The 15,680-nt window shown below is 36.2% G+C and overlaps 1 protein-coding gene across 1 annotated transcript; it reads right to left on the minus strand.

Moving 5' to 3' along the window:
* Positions 1–3,268: 3,268 nt before the first annotated feature.
* Positions 3,269–15,616, minus strand: LOC106181066 (eukaryotic translation initiation factor 3 subunit E). Its single transcript, XM_013565325.2, has 13 exons — positions 15,457–15,616; positions 14,210–14,327; positions 12,262–12,412; positions 12,010–12,052; positions 11,647–11,751; positions 11,215–11,340; positions 10,798–10,922; positions 10,472–10,589; positions 9,787–9,888; positions 9,479–9,588; positions 8,646–8,748; positions 8,164–8,295; positions 3,269–3,831 (listed from the first exon to the last, which is right to left on the minus strand). Exons 1-13 carry the CDS (start codon positions 15,574–15,576, stop codon positions 3,802–3,804), a joined length of 1,383 nt encoding a protein of 460 aa, XP_013420779.2. The 5' UTR covers positions 15,577–15,616; the 3' UTR covers positions 3,269–3,801.
* Between the last annotated feature and the right edge of the window lie 64 nt (positions 15,617–15,680).

Below are 15,680 nucleotides of genomic sequence, written 5' to 3' on the forward strand. Positions count from 1 at the left end.
TTGCAATAATTGCGTATTTGTTGAGATTGTGATTGACCGAAATCCACAAGTAAACACCCGATTTAGTTTCCTCAAAAGCACGACAAAACAGTTTTATTAGAACATAATTGGTCCATCAACGTTGGAAGACGGGATTTGCTCTAAGTTTTGTTACACTTATTTTGCGAAGCCTTTTGTTCGCACCAGTCCCACTACCACAGTAAAGCTGGAAGTGTAAATATTTGAAGTTAGACTAAATGAAAATAGTAAAAGAAAAAACACATTCAGCATGCTGAATGTAACTTGCATGGGGTTTTAACGAGGCTTCAAATAAGGGTATTGAGGACTGAATGGCACTCAGACTAAGGGGTCCGAATTTTTAATACCTTTTAGTACCGTCTAAAAATATACTTTACAATAAAAGAAAGAGCAGAAAATTAAGCATTATGTCCAGGAAAGGCTGCACACGTCGTGACGAGCGTTCCCAGTAAGTAAAGGGGGAACGCGGACCGGTGGGACCACAGGAGTGCGGACCGGCGTTGATTTACTTAATAAACGGTGCGTCGGGATGTCACGCAGGTAGGACGCCTCACGCAGAGGCTTCCCTTCCTTCCATTGCTCCCTCAAACAGTTTAGCTTACAAATAAAGTAGACAACGCGAGTGATAAATCCTCAATCGAATGGAATCGCTTGGGTAGGATATGATATGTGGAAGACTGATAGCCGAGGAGTACAAATCACTTTAGACAACCGCAGTGCAGTCAGGGTTATTTGACTAAGAGTTTAATTGAACTAAGGTGCTACAGTTAATAGGGTAGTCGTAAGATATGTGGCCAGCCTTTGTCGTCGGCGGCACCTGATGTCGCAGCCTGTCAGGTGGATTAATGAGGTGCACCGCACTACACACACACAGACAAACCCCCTTTTTGTTGTCAGGCACTATCACATCCCCCATCCTGCGTTCCTTCTTCTGTTCTCTCGAGGTTCGGACAAAGTGCTGCTCTGGAAACCCAGGACGCCTAGTTTGATTTTTACAAATCGCTGAACGTGCGACTGTCCGATGGAGAAGATAATGTTCCGTATTTCCTTACAAAGACTCATCACCATTATACCTTATGCATCCACAATAACATGCACTTAAAACATCTGAAGAGTGCGTTCAGTCGGTACTTTATTTTTAAATCAAAATTGTTTTATTCTATTTAATAAATGGGCTAAATGTACAGATTTTCAGTAAATTGGTGGTTTCCATTTTGGCAAAAACGTAACACTTACAGCTATATTTTTACGATTGAGATTAAGACACTGCAACAAGTTATCGAGATTAAATTTTCAGAAGAAACTCAAGGTGCTAAGAATGGATTATACTGTAAGTCGTCACAAAATGCAGAATGATTTACGTCACCTCAACACTTCGTACTCCATCTCCCGCTAACCTGATTAGTACTGCTCAAGTGTTGTTTATAGACGTTTTGATCGTAGCATTTGGTCAAAATCAGGAAAACCTGATTACTTGATGACAAATCTAAAGAAAAAAAAACAGCGAGGCAGGTTTGTCAGCACTCGGTTTCGGAGCAATGGCGAACTTATCATAATGTACGGAAAGGCAGTACTTTAAAAGATAAAAGAAACATGACAATTTTGACAAATTGAACATCCCAAAGGATTTCTTAAAAGCTGCCGAAATTCTCTCTGAATTGATCGCCGAATAAATGAACTGATCAGCAGGAGAAATAATGTTATTAACCTAAACGCTCTTGATACATTATCATTTCTTGCCCATCTCATTTTTTTAATCGTCGACCTGCGTTCCTCGTCTACACATTAATGCAGTACTGAAAGACTTTGATCTTAATCCGCTCAATGGCTTCCATGCTTACCGTGCTCAATGGTCCGCGAATATACGGCAAATTAATAGAAAGGGACTAACGTGAAACAATGGGCACACCACCAAGCTCTGGGAACGCTAATTAAGATGCATTGCTCTAAACCAAGGGATAATTGGGAATCGTGAGGGAATGTCAGATATTCCAGGGACGTCTTTATACTCGATTTCCAGATGCTGTCCGAAATTCTCAGAAACGATCAACGCCTTACAAGCAAGACCTTCTTTATCACTTTATAAATGCCTGGAAATTATTGCAGAGAGGGGAGAAACGGTCAGGTATTAGAGGATTTGAGCTCTTCTGTTATCTCCATCGATAATATCAAATACCGATGGTGGTCTGGAATGTTCCCAAATTACAGGGAGAACGGCTTATGTAATCTAAACTCAGTGCCATGAAAACCGTATTAAATAAGTCAGTTGAAAAGGTTGGATCTTCGGAATTCAATAGTAATAAGGAAAGTAGCCAAGCAGTAGAACTGTCGCTGAAAACAAGCGTTATCGGCCTCCACTGTAGACACGGTGACCCGAAGGCATAGCAAGCCACTAATGAATCGAATTTGATGCTAAATTAAGATTGAATTCTTGTTAATGATCTCTAATTTTACGGTAAATAAAATTTTCAATTGGCTTGTCTAGACGTACTACTACAGCCGGGTGAATACGGCGATCACAACAGCACTGAAAATCCGTCTCATTAAAATGTTCTTTACAGAAGCTATTTATTACAGACTAAAGCGATACAAAGGTACAAAACTCTTTTAATAACTTTGTACGTGTATTTAAAGGTAAAATACAAGATTATAATTTGCCTATTGTAAAATGATAATATATGTATCGAAATTAATGAATTAAAGGATTAAAGGATTTTAAAAACGGGTCTTTGATTATATACTTAAAAGTTAAAAGGGAATTACAAAGACGAAAATTAATGATAAAACGAATTTTAGTTTCACTACCACAAAATCAGCGCGTTGTTTACTTCGGTCCTTTTCTAGGTCTGGTCATTCTGTCCGTCACGTTTTGGACAATACCAAGGCCAAAACAATGGCACGTGTCAAGACATGGGACTAATGTTACCGAACCTTGGCGTTGTTCAGCAGAACACAAGTCACGTGGCCACGCGATCGTCAACAAACAATATAGGACATTTTCTCTTGGAGTAAGCGTGTGCACTAACCGAATTTTAAATTTGATGCAATTTCTGATCTATTTAGCAAGTAGAACGTTGAAAGCAATTTTCTACAAATGAGGTTAAAAAACTTTTGAAAATATCCATCGCACGAGATGCGACAAATGTCAAATATGTGGTATCTTTCTAACTTATCCAGCAAAAGAGGGTATCGCAATGAAACGAATCATAAGCTGTACTCAAATTCCACATTACACCAATAACAACAAAAATTTCAATGTCTTATATTTCTTTTAATTGTCCATACATATTATCAAATTTGTCATATTGTTTCTCTTTTTGGTGATGGCAATATATCCTGATAGCAATTTACTCAATTCCACAACGGTCCACAAAAAGGCTGTCAAAATGTCCTCTCTGAGCAAAAGTCTGTTCCAGCCTCCTTTGGCTCACTTGATATCTAATCAGAGGGTGTGAAGCAAACACTGTCCTGCCCGATATGGTCTTCCTAGCCTCCGGAGCAAACCACGTCCCCTCTACCTCGGCATGAGGTCCCCATGTCACACAGCACGTGCCAATGTGACACAAGCTGTCTCCTTTTTCTGCTGTAGCAACTTACTGAGGCAAACACAGTCCAAGTACTCCACCCTTGTCCCTCTGAGGTTAATATCAAAGTAGATAAACAAGACTGTTTTCAGAAACACATTTCACCTCCCTCTCTCCTCTCTTGTCTTTAAGATACTGTCAAGTTTCTTCTTCCGGCCTGTCTGTGCACTTGTTTCCCTGTATCTTCCACACCTCCATGTCAAAACTCTTGGCCGCCCCACTGTGGACCCTGCCGAGATGAAAAGAAACAAAATTTGTTAATGTCAGACTCAATTGCTACAGCTCTTAGATCAAATATAATTGGCAGGCTGAAAAAGGACGTATATGTGCTTGATCATGGCGTGAAACTTTCTGTAGCCAGCTCCTTCCTCATAACTCATATGGTATTGGCTGACATAAATTCACACCAACCTAGAATGGGTTCACACCAGGGGCAGCCCTTTATTCCGAAGGGCCACTTTTCCCAGAGTCTACTATTCCAAACAGTGAAGGAACCTCAATCTGAAATTGACCGCTTTTCTGAAGGTCCGCAATTCCGAAGGTTTGAGGGTCTTCTAGAAAGTGTGCTATTCCACAAAAAGTTTATTAATGCGATAGCTGCCTATTAGTTGTGCAATTGTGGCACTGACCTCTGTGTCAAAGAAGTGGATTTAATTTGCTATCTTTCTGCTGTTCGCCCTCTATCTATAACTTCCAAATAGTGGACCTTCGGAATAGCGAGCCCTCGGAATATAGAAGCGCACTCATTCGTACCAACCTTGGTTGGTATATAAATATATGCACCAACCTAGAATGGATTCACTCCAACCTTTGTTGGTATGGACCCACATCAACCAAGAATCGATTCACACCAACCTTGGTATGGATTCCCCAAAATCTAGAAACAAAACTGATTGGCATATTTTCACAAGAAGAAAGAATGGAAATCTCTGTGTTTATAACTAGACCTAGATACAAACTAAAACAGCAGTGTAAAAATTGACAACAACCCAAAACAGACTGCTGGATGATCAAGTTGCTCATAGGCAGTGATGCGTTGGTGTTATCTGGTACTCTTTTTTTAGTAAAATATCCGGTCTAAAACAGTCCTAGTTGCAGGTTAAATAATCACCACACCCAAATGATTCTGTTGAGCAAGGTTGGGTATTGACTTTTTCTTTGAAAGGAAAACTCCAATTCCTTATCATCACATTCCTACAGCTATTTGAGTCAGTGTGATTATTTTCAAACAAAATGTATTTTGGTAAATTAAATTAGTTTTACATAACAGACCCACAGCAGGGGGGAGTGGGGGGGGGGAGGAAAAGGGGTCACTGACACTGGTAGTACTTTCTTTTGTCTAAAAGTGACTCATTTACACCAAACTTCTAGATAGATTAATCAATCTTTGTGTAATCAAAAAGAGATTCATATAACCATTAATACTGCCTCAAAAACCACAGCATTATTTCACTCTGGTTTCCCTGTCCATAAGAAGAAACCATTAATGTAGAATAAAATCAGTCTGCAGAAACATCAAAGGAGTTCTCTTACAGATTCCTTTCCCCATTAACAGGTCATAAAGTCTGCATGTTAAGACAGCTGGCAAAATTACCACTGGCAATAAAAAGAAGCCTTTAGATTTTGTAACCTTCATGAGAATGGTTTGTTCAAGCATCAAATTTAATTCCCCTGATGTACATTAAGCCTTGCAGTTAAAAACACACCCACACCTCCTTGGGCAAACCTGACAGGTTGTAGGCCTGCCTGGTCACAGCTCCCTCCTACCTACGGCAAGTGTAAAGGATAAGACGCTGTTTACATGTTCTTGCACTGAGAGAGCAACATAATACAGGAACCACGCTGAGCAATGCTCACTTCATGTCACAGCCAATACAAGGCGCAATGCTTCTTACTGCCGCATCAATACACTACCTACGCTTTGAAATAAAGACACAGTATGCTGGGTATTATAACTTGATTGCAAGTTATTTTAAAACACACTTGTTTGCTATTTCAGTGTGAAATGAGCCAGGTAAAAATGTCTTTGGGGGGGGGGGGGGGGGGAGAGTAAGGCTAAGAGCTGTTGGGGGAAAATGTGAAATGTGCTTACTTAACCATGAGACATCTTTCCTTTAAATATAAGTGAATATAATGGAACTGCCTGACTTGCATGTTTGTGTTGTTTTAAAAAATGAGATGATTTTCATGTCTGTTCATTTGTATATAAGGTTAGAAAATCTGTTCACTGTTTTCTGTTAACACTATTATTAAGCAATTGCTTTCTCCATCAGTTTCACTAAAATAGGAAGAAATAGAGTGATATACATTTATATTAAGAAATGAAATATCCATCACTAACAATGTCAGTTTTATTAACTTTGTAACACATATATTATCATTTAATATTCACATTTAACCTAGCTAAATATGTGGATATTGCACCACATATCTATTGCAATGTATTATATGTGTACATCTACAATACATTTACATCCTGGACTGTTTTAAAAATAAGAAGTCTAAGTACAACATATTAACAGTAAGAACAATAGAAAGCACCGAAGGCCCCCTTCTCTGAACACTGGACTTTATACTAGGCTCATCAAGCCCATTATCTGATAACCAATGAAGACCAATGGTGACATCTACCTCTCAGTCACCCATGCCACTAACAGACAGAGGGCAGTCCAGTGCATTCCCTCTGGCCCTTCAAATGAACTCCATATAATTCAACATGACACATCAGGCTGTAAAACTCACACCAGCCTATTAGCCAAGAGTAGTAGCTTGCTATCACCTCAGTAAACTAGTGTAGATTGGCTAGAGAATCTATCTCATAAATAGTGGCACATTTCTTTTTAGATAACAGATCACAGAAGGCTTATGCAAGAAACAACTACCAATGTGGGAGAAGTGTTTGCTTAACTAATTTGTGGTTATATATCATCAGTGTAACCAGAATAATTCTGTGATGCTTTCGTCTAAATCCACCAAACCAGATTATCATGCCAAACCAACTGTGTATCTAGAGCTGGCTGGTTATCTGGTGCCAAAATAGAGCTTTAAAACAGTAGAATTCTTGACTGCACTGAGAAAACACCACCACACCAAAAAGATAGGAATATACTTTAGGTTTATAAAAAGAAAGAAAGAAAGAAAGAAAAAAAGAAAGAAATCTTCACAGAAATCAGTAGTAACCCTCTTCAATCTTTAAACTGTAATGACCAAAGTGTTTTAAAATCAAGTATACAGGCAAATTCATCATGTGAAGTGCCTCTATCAGTTATTTTTCTAAACCAGATGCAGCAAACTATTCCAATTTCCCATGTTTGGTTTGATATCTTCTACAAATTGTGACCATAATATGTGCAAAGGTGAAAAAAAAAAAGATATTTTTCAATTCCACTAAATGATGTGCCTATTTTCAATCCAGTTCTATGAAAATACATTACCCCCCCCCCCCCCCCCCCCCCCCCCCCTTTGACTATGGCCCACCATAATTCTGGCTAGACACATTTCACACAAGACACAAACTATTGAACACAAACTTTTGAACACTAACAATGCCTCTTGTTCAGACTGGATCCTGTTATGTAAATCCCCTTATAATCAAATTTACCTTTAAGAAAACTGTTAAGGCAATGTTTGGTATTTTAACATGGATATTTCACAAACAATCACCGTATGAATGACCAGCAGCTATTTAGTTATATGTTTGGAGTTTTATTTCACCTCTAAAGAATGTTTACATGACATAATTCGCCACACTACCCTTGCTTTGATAACATTTTGACACTTCCTCTGCAGTTTATTACTGAAAAAAGAAAAAAAGTCAAACTTGGCAAAGATCACTGTTGTAACAATGATTGCTTTTAAGAGGTTTTTGATATAATCAGATTTTATCATTAAATTATGTATTAGTTACAACTGAAAATTAGTAATGCAACTAAAGACCCTAATCATATCTTACCACTTTTCATTTATATCTGGAATTCTGTATTCTAGGCAATATTGTCAAATAATTTATTCATCACCAATGGGGTATATAAAATTTTGTTGATGAAAGCTACTCTTAAATGAAGTGGGGGCCTTGTGACCTGCACAGATCCTCAACTTTCTGTGCCATTCACCTCAATTCTGGATAAATCTCCTTTCTTACATACATTACACACCTGCAAGAATATTAGTTCTATATATGATGACACAAAACAGCAGTAAGCTTATTTGTGCAAACAGAGAACGACGACGATTTGTGATTTTCATGTCATATTGCATTTTGAGTGAAATTATTGCCATATATTTCAGTATTATAATTCAGTTGAATTATATACTCGTTACAAACAGAAGATAAAAAATTCTGAATTAAAATAAGGAAAAATTAAATCCAATTGTATTAATAATTTTTGTGAAGAAATAAAAATTAAAATACAAATAGGAAAAGTTACTTGATTTGTATAATTCAATTGCTAAGATGTTTAGTAAATGTTTTCAGTCATGAAGGCTCTTCTTGTGGGTGCGCACACACATGTCCGCTTACACACACACACACACAGCATGTATACAGGTGATGTACACCTACCGAGTCTGATTTTGCTGAGAGTTTCTTCTCTATGTTCATAGCTAACATCTGTGATCTGAAGGAGAGTCCCTTGGTTTTGTCTATCACCTGTTGGTATGGAGACACAGCCTGTGTGCCCATCACCACGTGACCCTGGGAGAACAAACACAATACATCACCTTCATGACAGAACACAGGATTCAGGAGAACAAACAAGATTTTAATTAAAAAAAAAAAAAAAAAAAGCATTCCTAAGGAAATCATTTCTGAGCGACAGTGCATGGAAACATACTGCCGATAGACTTGCATGCATGCACACTATGATAAACCCTAAATTCTACTGAAATCTTTGGTTTCAAATATATATAAAAACACTACAGAATGCCACAAGAAAAATTACTGTTATGGTCTTCAAGAAATATTACAATAATTATGCTATGTAAGTGCATGCGGAGAATTCTGCTTAAGAATATCAAGTGAGAGAAGAGAAAATGGATCCTTACCAACTTGGAGTCGATCTTGGCATCGAGCCGTGCACCACGTATGAGGTTCACAATCCACCTCTCGGCATCATCTGGGGTCATGTTCAGCTTCTCGGCAAGCATGCTGCAATACACAGAGAAAGTTGGGGTCAGTGCCCATGACAGTGCAAAGACTCCAAAGAAAAATTGCTTGTAGGAAGGAGATTTTTGTAAACTTAAGAGTCCTTGACGTCCAAAACAATTCCAAGGCAGACCAATGAACCAAAAGCAATTACCCATAAACTCCTTGATTGTTGCCATTTTATTATTCAGTGATTTTCCTCCTAAATATTTGTGACGTTATACAAGTAACCCTCATTCAAACAGAAGAAGAGGAGGATGGGATTAGAAAACCCAAGGAATTTACAAATTCCAAACCCAATATTACGAATTGATGAAATTACTCAAACACATTAAGAAACAAAATATATAGTGTTGGGTATTAACTCCAGGTTATTAAATTCATTTTCTGGTTTCTCTATACTGTTTCTGCCTGCTTACAAGTACTTATAAACCCAGCAATCACTGCCAAACACAATACACTGCATGGAACCACAACTAACACAATGCAAACATATCAAAGTTAACATACACATTCTGGACTTATCTTTTCCTAGAACATGTTATGCATATAAAAATACAGGTGAGGCCTATCTAACTAAACAATCAACCAAAATTAATTTTTTATTTCTTCTGTCTCATGTTTTTATTCCCTCTTTGTCATGATGCTAGTGTTTTAGAATGTTTGATGAAATTTGGTGTTGCAAAGTGCAAAGAATGTGTGGGAAGCATGAGTGTCAAGTTGTCATACTTACTTAATACTAATGCACTCATGAATTCGACAGAAAGTCTCAAATATAAAAAGCCTGGCATTCTCAATGAAATCATCTAAACAGGCAACAAGGAAGAAGTCATTTACCAGAACCTAAAAAAGCAACACATTAAAAAAGAATGATGCTGAGTTAGACTGACATTTTAAAAGCATCTCTTACCAAAGAACGACTGTCAATAAATATTTATACACAATGTATGAATCGATGTAGGACTTAAGTATACAAGCCTGCTATGTAAGAAAGCTTTTAAACTCTTCTTTATGTTAGATGTAATAAGGAATGGCTCTTACACTTTCACATTCTCTGAGTTTTTGTTGTGCTCCATCAAAATCAAAGTTGACATACAAGCACTCTAAGAATTCTGTTATTGGGTCTCTGTATGTGTATGATTCCTGAAACAAAATATGCATTCACCAATTAAAAGAGAAAAAGACAGTCAGCAGCACATTTAAAAGCAGTGTCTGAGCTTACAGAAATATGTTTTCTTAGTGAGGTTAACATTAGTTATTAACCCTAAACAGCCCCAAGCTAAACATAAAAATGTATAGAAGTAAAGACCTTTTACGCTTTAAAAGGTCTATACTTCGATACATTTTTATGCTTAGCTTTGGGCTGTTTAGGGTTACATTTCTTTCTAAAAATAACGCTTTTGGCAATGGTTATGTCATGTACAATATTTCTACAACCAAATTTATATTAAAAAGCTATTAAATCTTAAACACCTTGGTACATATAAAACGAATTTGACAAAAAATTATTGAAGGATTGCTTTAAAAAATAAAAATCACAATTTCTCTACCTCTCACACATACACAGAAGGAAAGCTTTTAATCTCTTCTTAGATTTTGAACAAGCTTATGTTTGATGCAACTGAACAGTTTCCAAGGCAACCGAAAGGTATTCATAGAAATAAAAAGTTTTCATTTACTGATGTGGATATTGCACATAAAAGTACAGTGAGGCTAGTCTACTTACCTGTTGTATGACCTTGACAAGGTCTTTGAGGACTGTTCTCCGCCTCTTGTTGGTGATCACCGCAGTGGTCAGGTAGCGCAGTATGTGTGGACACAGAGTCTGGATGGCATTCAGGTACCTGGAAGAAAGACACAAAGTATGCACATGTATACAATGAAAATAGCCTGACATTTCATTTACATCAAAAAGATGCTTCAAAATAAGACTGTATTTCAGCCCCCACTTTCAATGTTTGATAGTTCAGTGTCTTACAATAGAAATCACACCAGCAAGGTGCTAGCTTCACATCCCATCAAAAGCCCCCTTGTTTCTCTCCATATACTTACTGTTGTTGATACAGAAACATGTCTATGATGAGATCTCTGCCCTTGGGGTGGTTGAAGTATACAAACAGGCTCCAGTGGATCAGCCACGTCCTCTGCTGGAGAGACTGAAGTGCTGTGGTAAAAGGCTGGAAAAATATAACTTAACCATCATCTTCTTACTGAGATAAACATACTTGCTTCCCATAAATAAAGTTTTAAACATAAATCTAATAGTGGAAGATGTAGTGTCTCTGCTATCAATGCTACCCATTCTGTCTTGTTACATAATTTTGTGTTTTGTATTGTATTTTTGATGTTTCACCATCCCATCCCATGGGCCCTAACTCATTATCTCTATCTTCTAGTTTAGAAATGTTCACAGTACAGCAAATTGTCATCCCTGATGCATGCACAGCTCCTGTTTGTAGTTTCACTTACACTTGAGTCAATGACATCTCGCAGCCTGTTCAGGTCTTCCAGGGCAGTGTCCCAGTTCTGCATCAGGATTTCACAGGCCAGCTTTCCCCACATGGCATTCAGGGCATTCTTGTCATTGGGAGGTAACTGGAATATCACACCATTAACAATAGGATAGGACACAATACTATGTGTATTTGGAGTCACTGACTGGTTGTTGGAAGTTAGTCACATGCTTTTAAGAGGCTTTTCTTTTATGTTTAGTGCTAATGCCATTTCCAAATGTGAAGGTAGGAAAACTCAAATTGCAATTTAAAAAAAAAATGCATTTCATGTTATCTGTTATCATGCCGGTACTCTGACAAAGTAAAGCCATTCAATTTCATAGTATAGTATTTCATAGTATAAAATGTGTCTTGAATGCTATCAATGTTCTGGATGCCATAAACTTACAAGTGCCCTAACAAAATACAGGTATTCAGCTGCACCAGAGTAGTTGCCACACTCATATTGGAACTTAGCAAAGTTGTATAGTGTGTTGATCATTTCACTGGTTACCTGAATAGTAGACATTAAACTGACAATAAGTGAGGTATAACAAGTATTCTATCTTTGTTCCATATGACAACTAAAAATGACATTCTTCACTTTCACAGTATGTATACAACAAAAATTCAGATGGTTAATTATTACTCAAAATATTTACAAAGATGATTCTGATTCAAACAAATAAAGATCAAATGCAATAATAAAGATTTTCAGGTCCATAAAACCCTATCATGAGTCCTGAAAGCACACATATGGATGTATACTTACATTGTACTCCTTAGATAAAAATTCAAAAAGTTGTCTTCCATCCCTGAATAAATATAAATACAATACATTTGAATACAATTACTACTACCAAGTGAAGTCTTCCATCCCTGAACAAAATAGTAAATAAAACCCCTTGAAAACATACTATTACCCAGTGAAATATTTCCGAAAAGTGATGCATTACCTTATATTTTACATTTCTACTTTAAAAAAAAAAAAAAAAAAAAAAAAAAAAAACAGCAAATGCCTTACCGTGAATTTTGTATTTGTCGTAACACCTCAGGATCTTCAAATATTTTGACAACTGGCTCTGTGTCTGCCTGTAACTTCTTCAATTCTGATACCACCTCCCCACGCTTATCTTTGAGTGCTGTAAAAGATATCCAAGTCTCCCCTCCAAGATCTGGAACAAAAATTGTCAAAATAAATATTCAGGCGCAATTCATGCCAAACTGATATATGTTGCAAAAGTGAAGTAAGTCAGATGGGAATCAGCAACACCAATTTTTATGTCACAAGTTTCCAGGACAATACATCACATGTTGTCTGCTGGGAAAAGAAATGTCATTAGTTAAAGGGATAATAACTCTTCGTTTCGGCCAAAAAATGAATTTTCCTGGAGTAAACAACAATTTTCCCATACTTACCAATGGTTAATGAATCCATTTTTACATTCAAAGTTAGTCTCTGGTTTTTTTCTAAAAAGTTTGGTTTTTTGTTAAAATCTCTGAAGGGATTTTAACATAGTATAGTCATCAATGGGTCACGTGGTCTAAAGACAAGCTCAGATATCAGAATAATAGCTATAACTGCTGTTTTTGTGGTAAAACAGAATATATAATATTTCTGTGAGTTATTCACAATGTTTTTATTGTGAAATATAGATCTCATACGAAGAGTTATTATCCCTTTAACTGAAACTGTAACATATACATCAAGTCTTTTACAAGGCCAGTTTACAGGGTTATGTAATCTAACCTCTGTTTAGATAACCTGTGCAATAATCAATGGAATCCTTTGAGAAATGTAAGTACTTTGCTCTAGATCCATTTACAACAATAGCATTTTTATGCAAAATCAATATGCCAGAAATGACTGTACAGAATTGTTTACTCAAATAAATAAATAAACAGACAAATAACACACTTAAACTGTCACTTGAATTAAGTTTGTTAAATACCAAAAATTTGTTGTGGACCCCAGAAAAACCCAGTATACAGTAGCTGTGTTAAATATAGTACAAAAAGAATAGCTGATGGTAATTAATTTCTATTTCAGCATTAATAAAAACTGTACCAGTTCACCAGTGTTTTTTATGAAAGGGAAATTTTTGTTCACAACAACATTAGGCACATATGCGTTGTGTACGAATGAAAAGCTCAAATTTTAAGCAGCATTCTTTTCTAAGTATGAATATAAAAAAAATACAGCAAGATTACAAGACACATTTAAAAATGTTTTCTAAAAATGCACAGTTTTAGCTTACAACAAAAGGGGCACATCAATGTTTTCTCAGAATATACAGTTTAACCTACAGCAGCTTGAGGTGCAAAATGTAAGAATGAACAATGACACTGGGTACACAAATGTTTTCAAAGAATACATGGCATGTATGGTCAATCTTCAACCATTGTAATCTGATCATAGTACATTCATAAAAGACATATATGCAGGAATTTCTCAGTCATAAGCATTTTTAATAAAGAATACAACCATCATGACTAAGATATATGACAAAACGCTTTACCTTGTGCAACACTGACAGAAGTTGGACTTCAATCACAACAATAATACTCACCAGATCCATATGGCACAGAATACAATGTAGTCATAGATCAGTAACAAGATGGTGATTACCATATTTTTACGAAACCACACATTGGTTATACCTTGGACAACATTTCTTTCTTTGTTAATTGGTAAAGTAAACAACTTAAGGATATCAAATTATCTATACTAAATATTACAAAATGCTAAATGTAATAGAAAAAAGGTTTGTACAATTCACAACATAAATTGTAACTTAGTAATTTTTACCAAGTAAAAATCTTAAAAATGAAAATAAAACCTAATGTGAACTATTCAGATAAAAAAATCACCCCCACATTGATCCAACAGTGACCAACACACTGCTGCACTTGCCACAACCAACACAGTGGCACATCTGGCACACTGACATGGTCTTTATGCTGACACCTACTCTGTGGAACTTCATCCTCTGGGTAGAGACTCTTGTATACATCCATGGCAAAATCCACCATATTTGTATTGCTCAGCAAGTCCAGTTTCCCTTTCAGCATCTCTTGCTCATCATACAACTAAAAGAATGCACAGACAATTTCTTTAAACAAACAGTTGATAATAAATTGCCACTGGTTAACAATCCTTTGACTTCATAATATAATATATCATAACTTCAATAATAATCTCTTCCATACAAACAAAACTTTACTTTAAAAAACTAAATTTTGAAAGTGGGATTTACCAGCCAGATGAAACATAATAGAAATCTTTCATGATATCAATTCATAAAATCTGCTCTATACATTGAGGTACCAGAATCTACTGAACAATAATATTTTTTGGAAAAAATGTGTTTAGTTCTTTATAGCTAAAACAAAATAATATTAATAAAAACTTGGAATTAAAAATTTAAAAAGAACAATATAAAAAGACAGGAACAAAATTAAAACAAGAATTTCAAAGCAACATCAACAGCAATGCATTTCCAAGCTCAGCTGATTGCCAAAGTTTAGGAAGAACACAGAATCGGGATTAATTTTAAAACTCATGAACTGTATTATAATGTACTACAAACAAGCCAATTGTAGTTCTCAGTTCCACCATTTATTTCAATGTTTCTTCTTAAATGAGTGTTCGTCATCTCATAGAATGGTCTGAGACAAGGGGACTATATTGAATAAACAACAAATGTTATTATTCCTGTTATTAGACAGAAGAAAGTACAGCATTAACCTTGGCAAGCTGCTCTCAGTTTGGAGATGCTTTGTATTGTTGTCAGTTTTCTGAGTAAGACATGGTGGCTAGTAATTCTAAAAACATTTTTAATTGTCAATAAGGATTCTCCTCAGGTTGATGTCAGATCTGTTGATAACAATGCAGTAGACAAAATTTGATAACAAATTCAACTTAATGCCATATGGTATAAAATTCTATGAAGAAAAATGACAAAGGAATTACTATTTCAGCCTCAGAACTAGGTTATGAGAACAAACATTCAGCTGTCAAATAAAGTTTATATTTGTGGACTGTCTATGTTTTAATAATTAAGCATCCGTCGCCTCTACTTCATTTATGATGTGACCATGCAGTCGGCTGATGTCGAGGACACAGGCTATATACAAATGGTAGGTTTGGTAAAGTAGTTCATCACTTTATGGTTCTTGGTCTCATTCCTGTTTTGAAACAGAGGTAAAGAAAACTTACCCCATTTGCTGATAAGAATTCCAATAAAGGAAAGACCATATGACGGTCTAAATATTGGCCCATGCGGCTTGTCAAGTCGAATTCCGCCATTTTGACGAGTGCGTGAGAGCAGCTTCGCATTGAAGAAGAACTAGCTTTGTAATTGGTTATTAGTTTTACAAATTCTTCCGCAAAAATTTTCAATTCTTTAATTATTGCAAAACTGGTCAATTTAGAGAAACCGT

The sequence above is a fragment of the Lingula anatina genome, chromosome 1 (assembly GCF_051362555.1).
Source record: "Lingula anatina isolate TDL-2025a chromosome 1, LinAna3.0, whole genome shotgun sequence".
In the NCBI taxonomy this organism is placed as follows: domain Eukaryota; kingdom Metazoa; phylum Brachiopoda; class Lingulata; order Lingulida; family Lingulidae; genus Lingula; species Lingula anatina.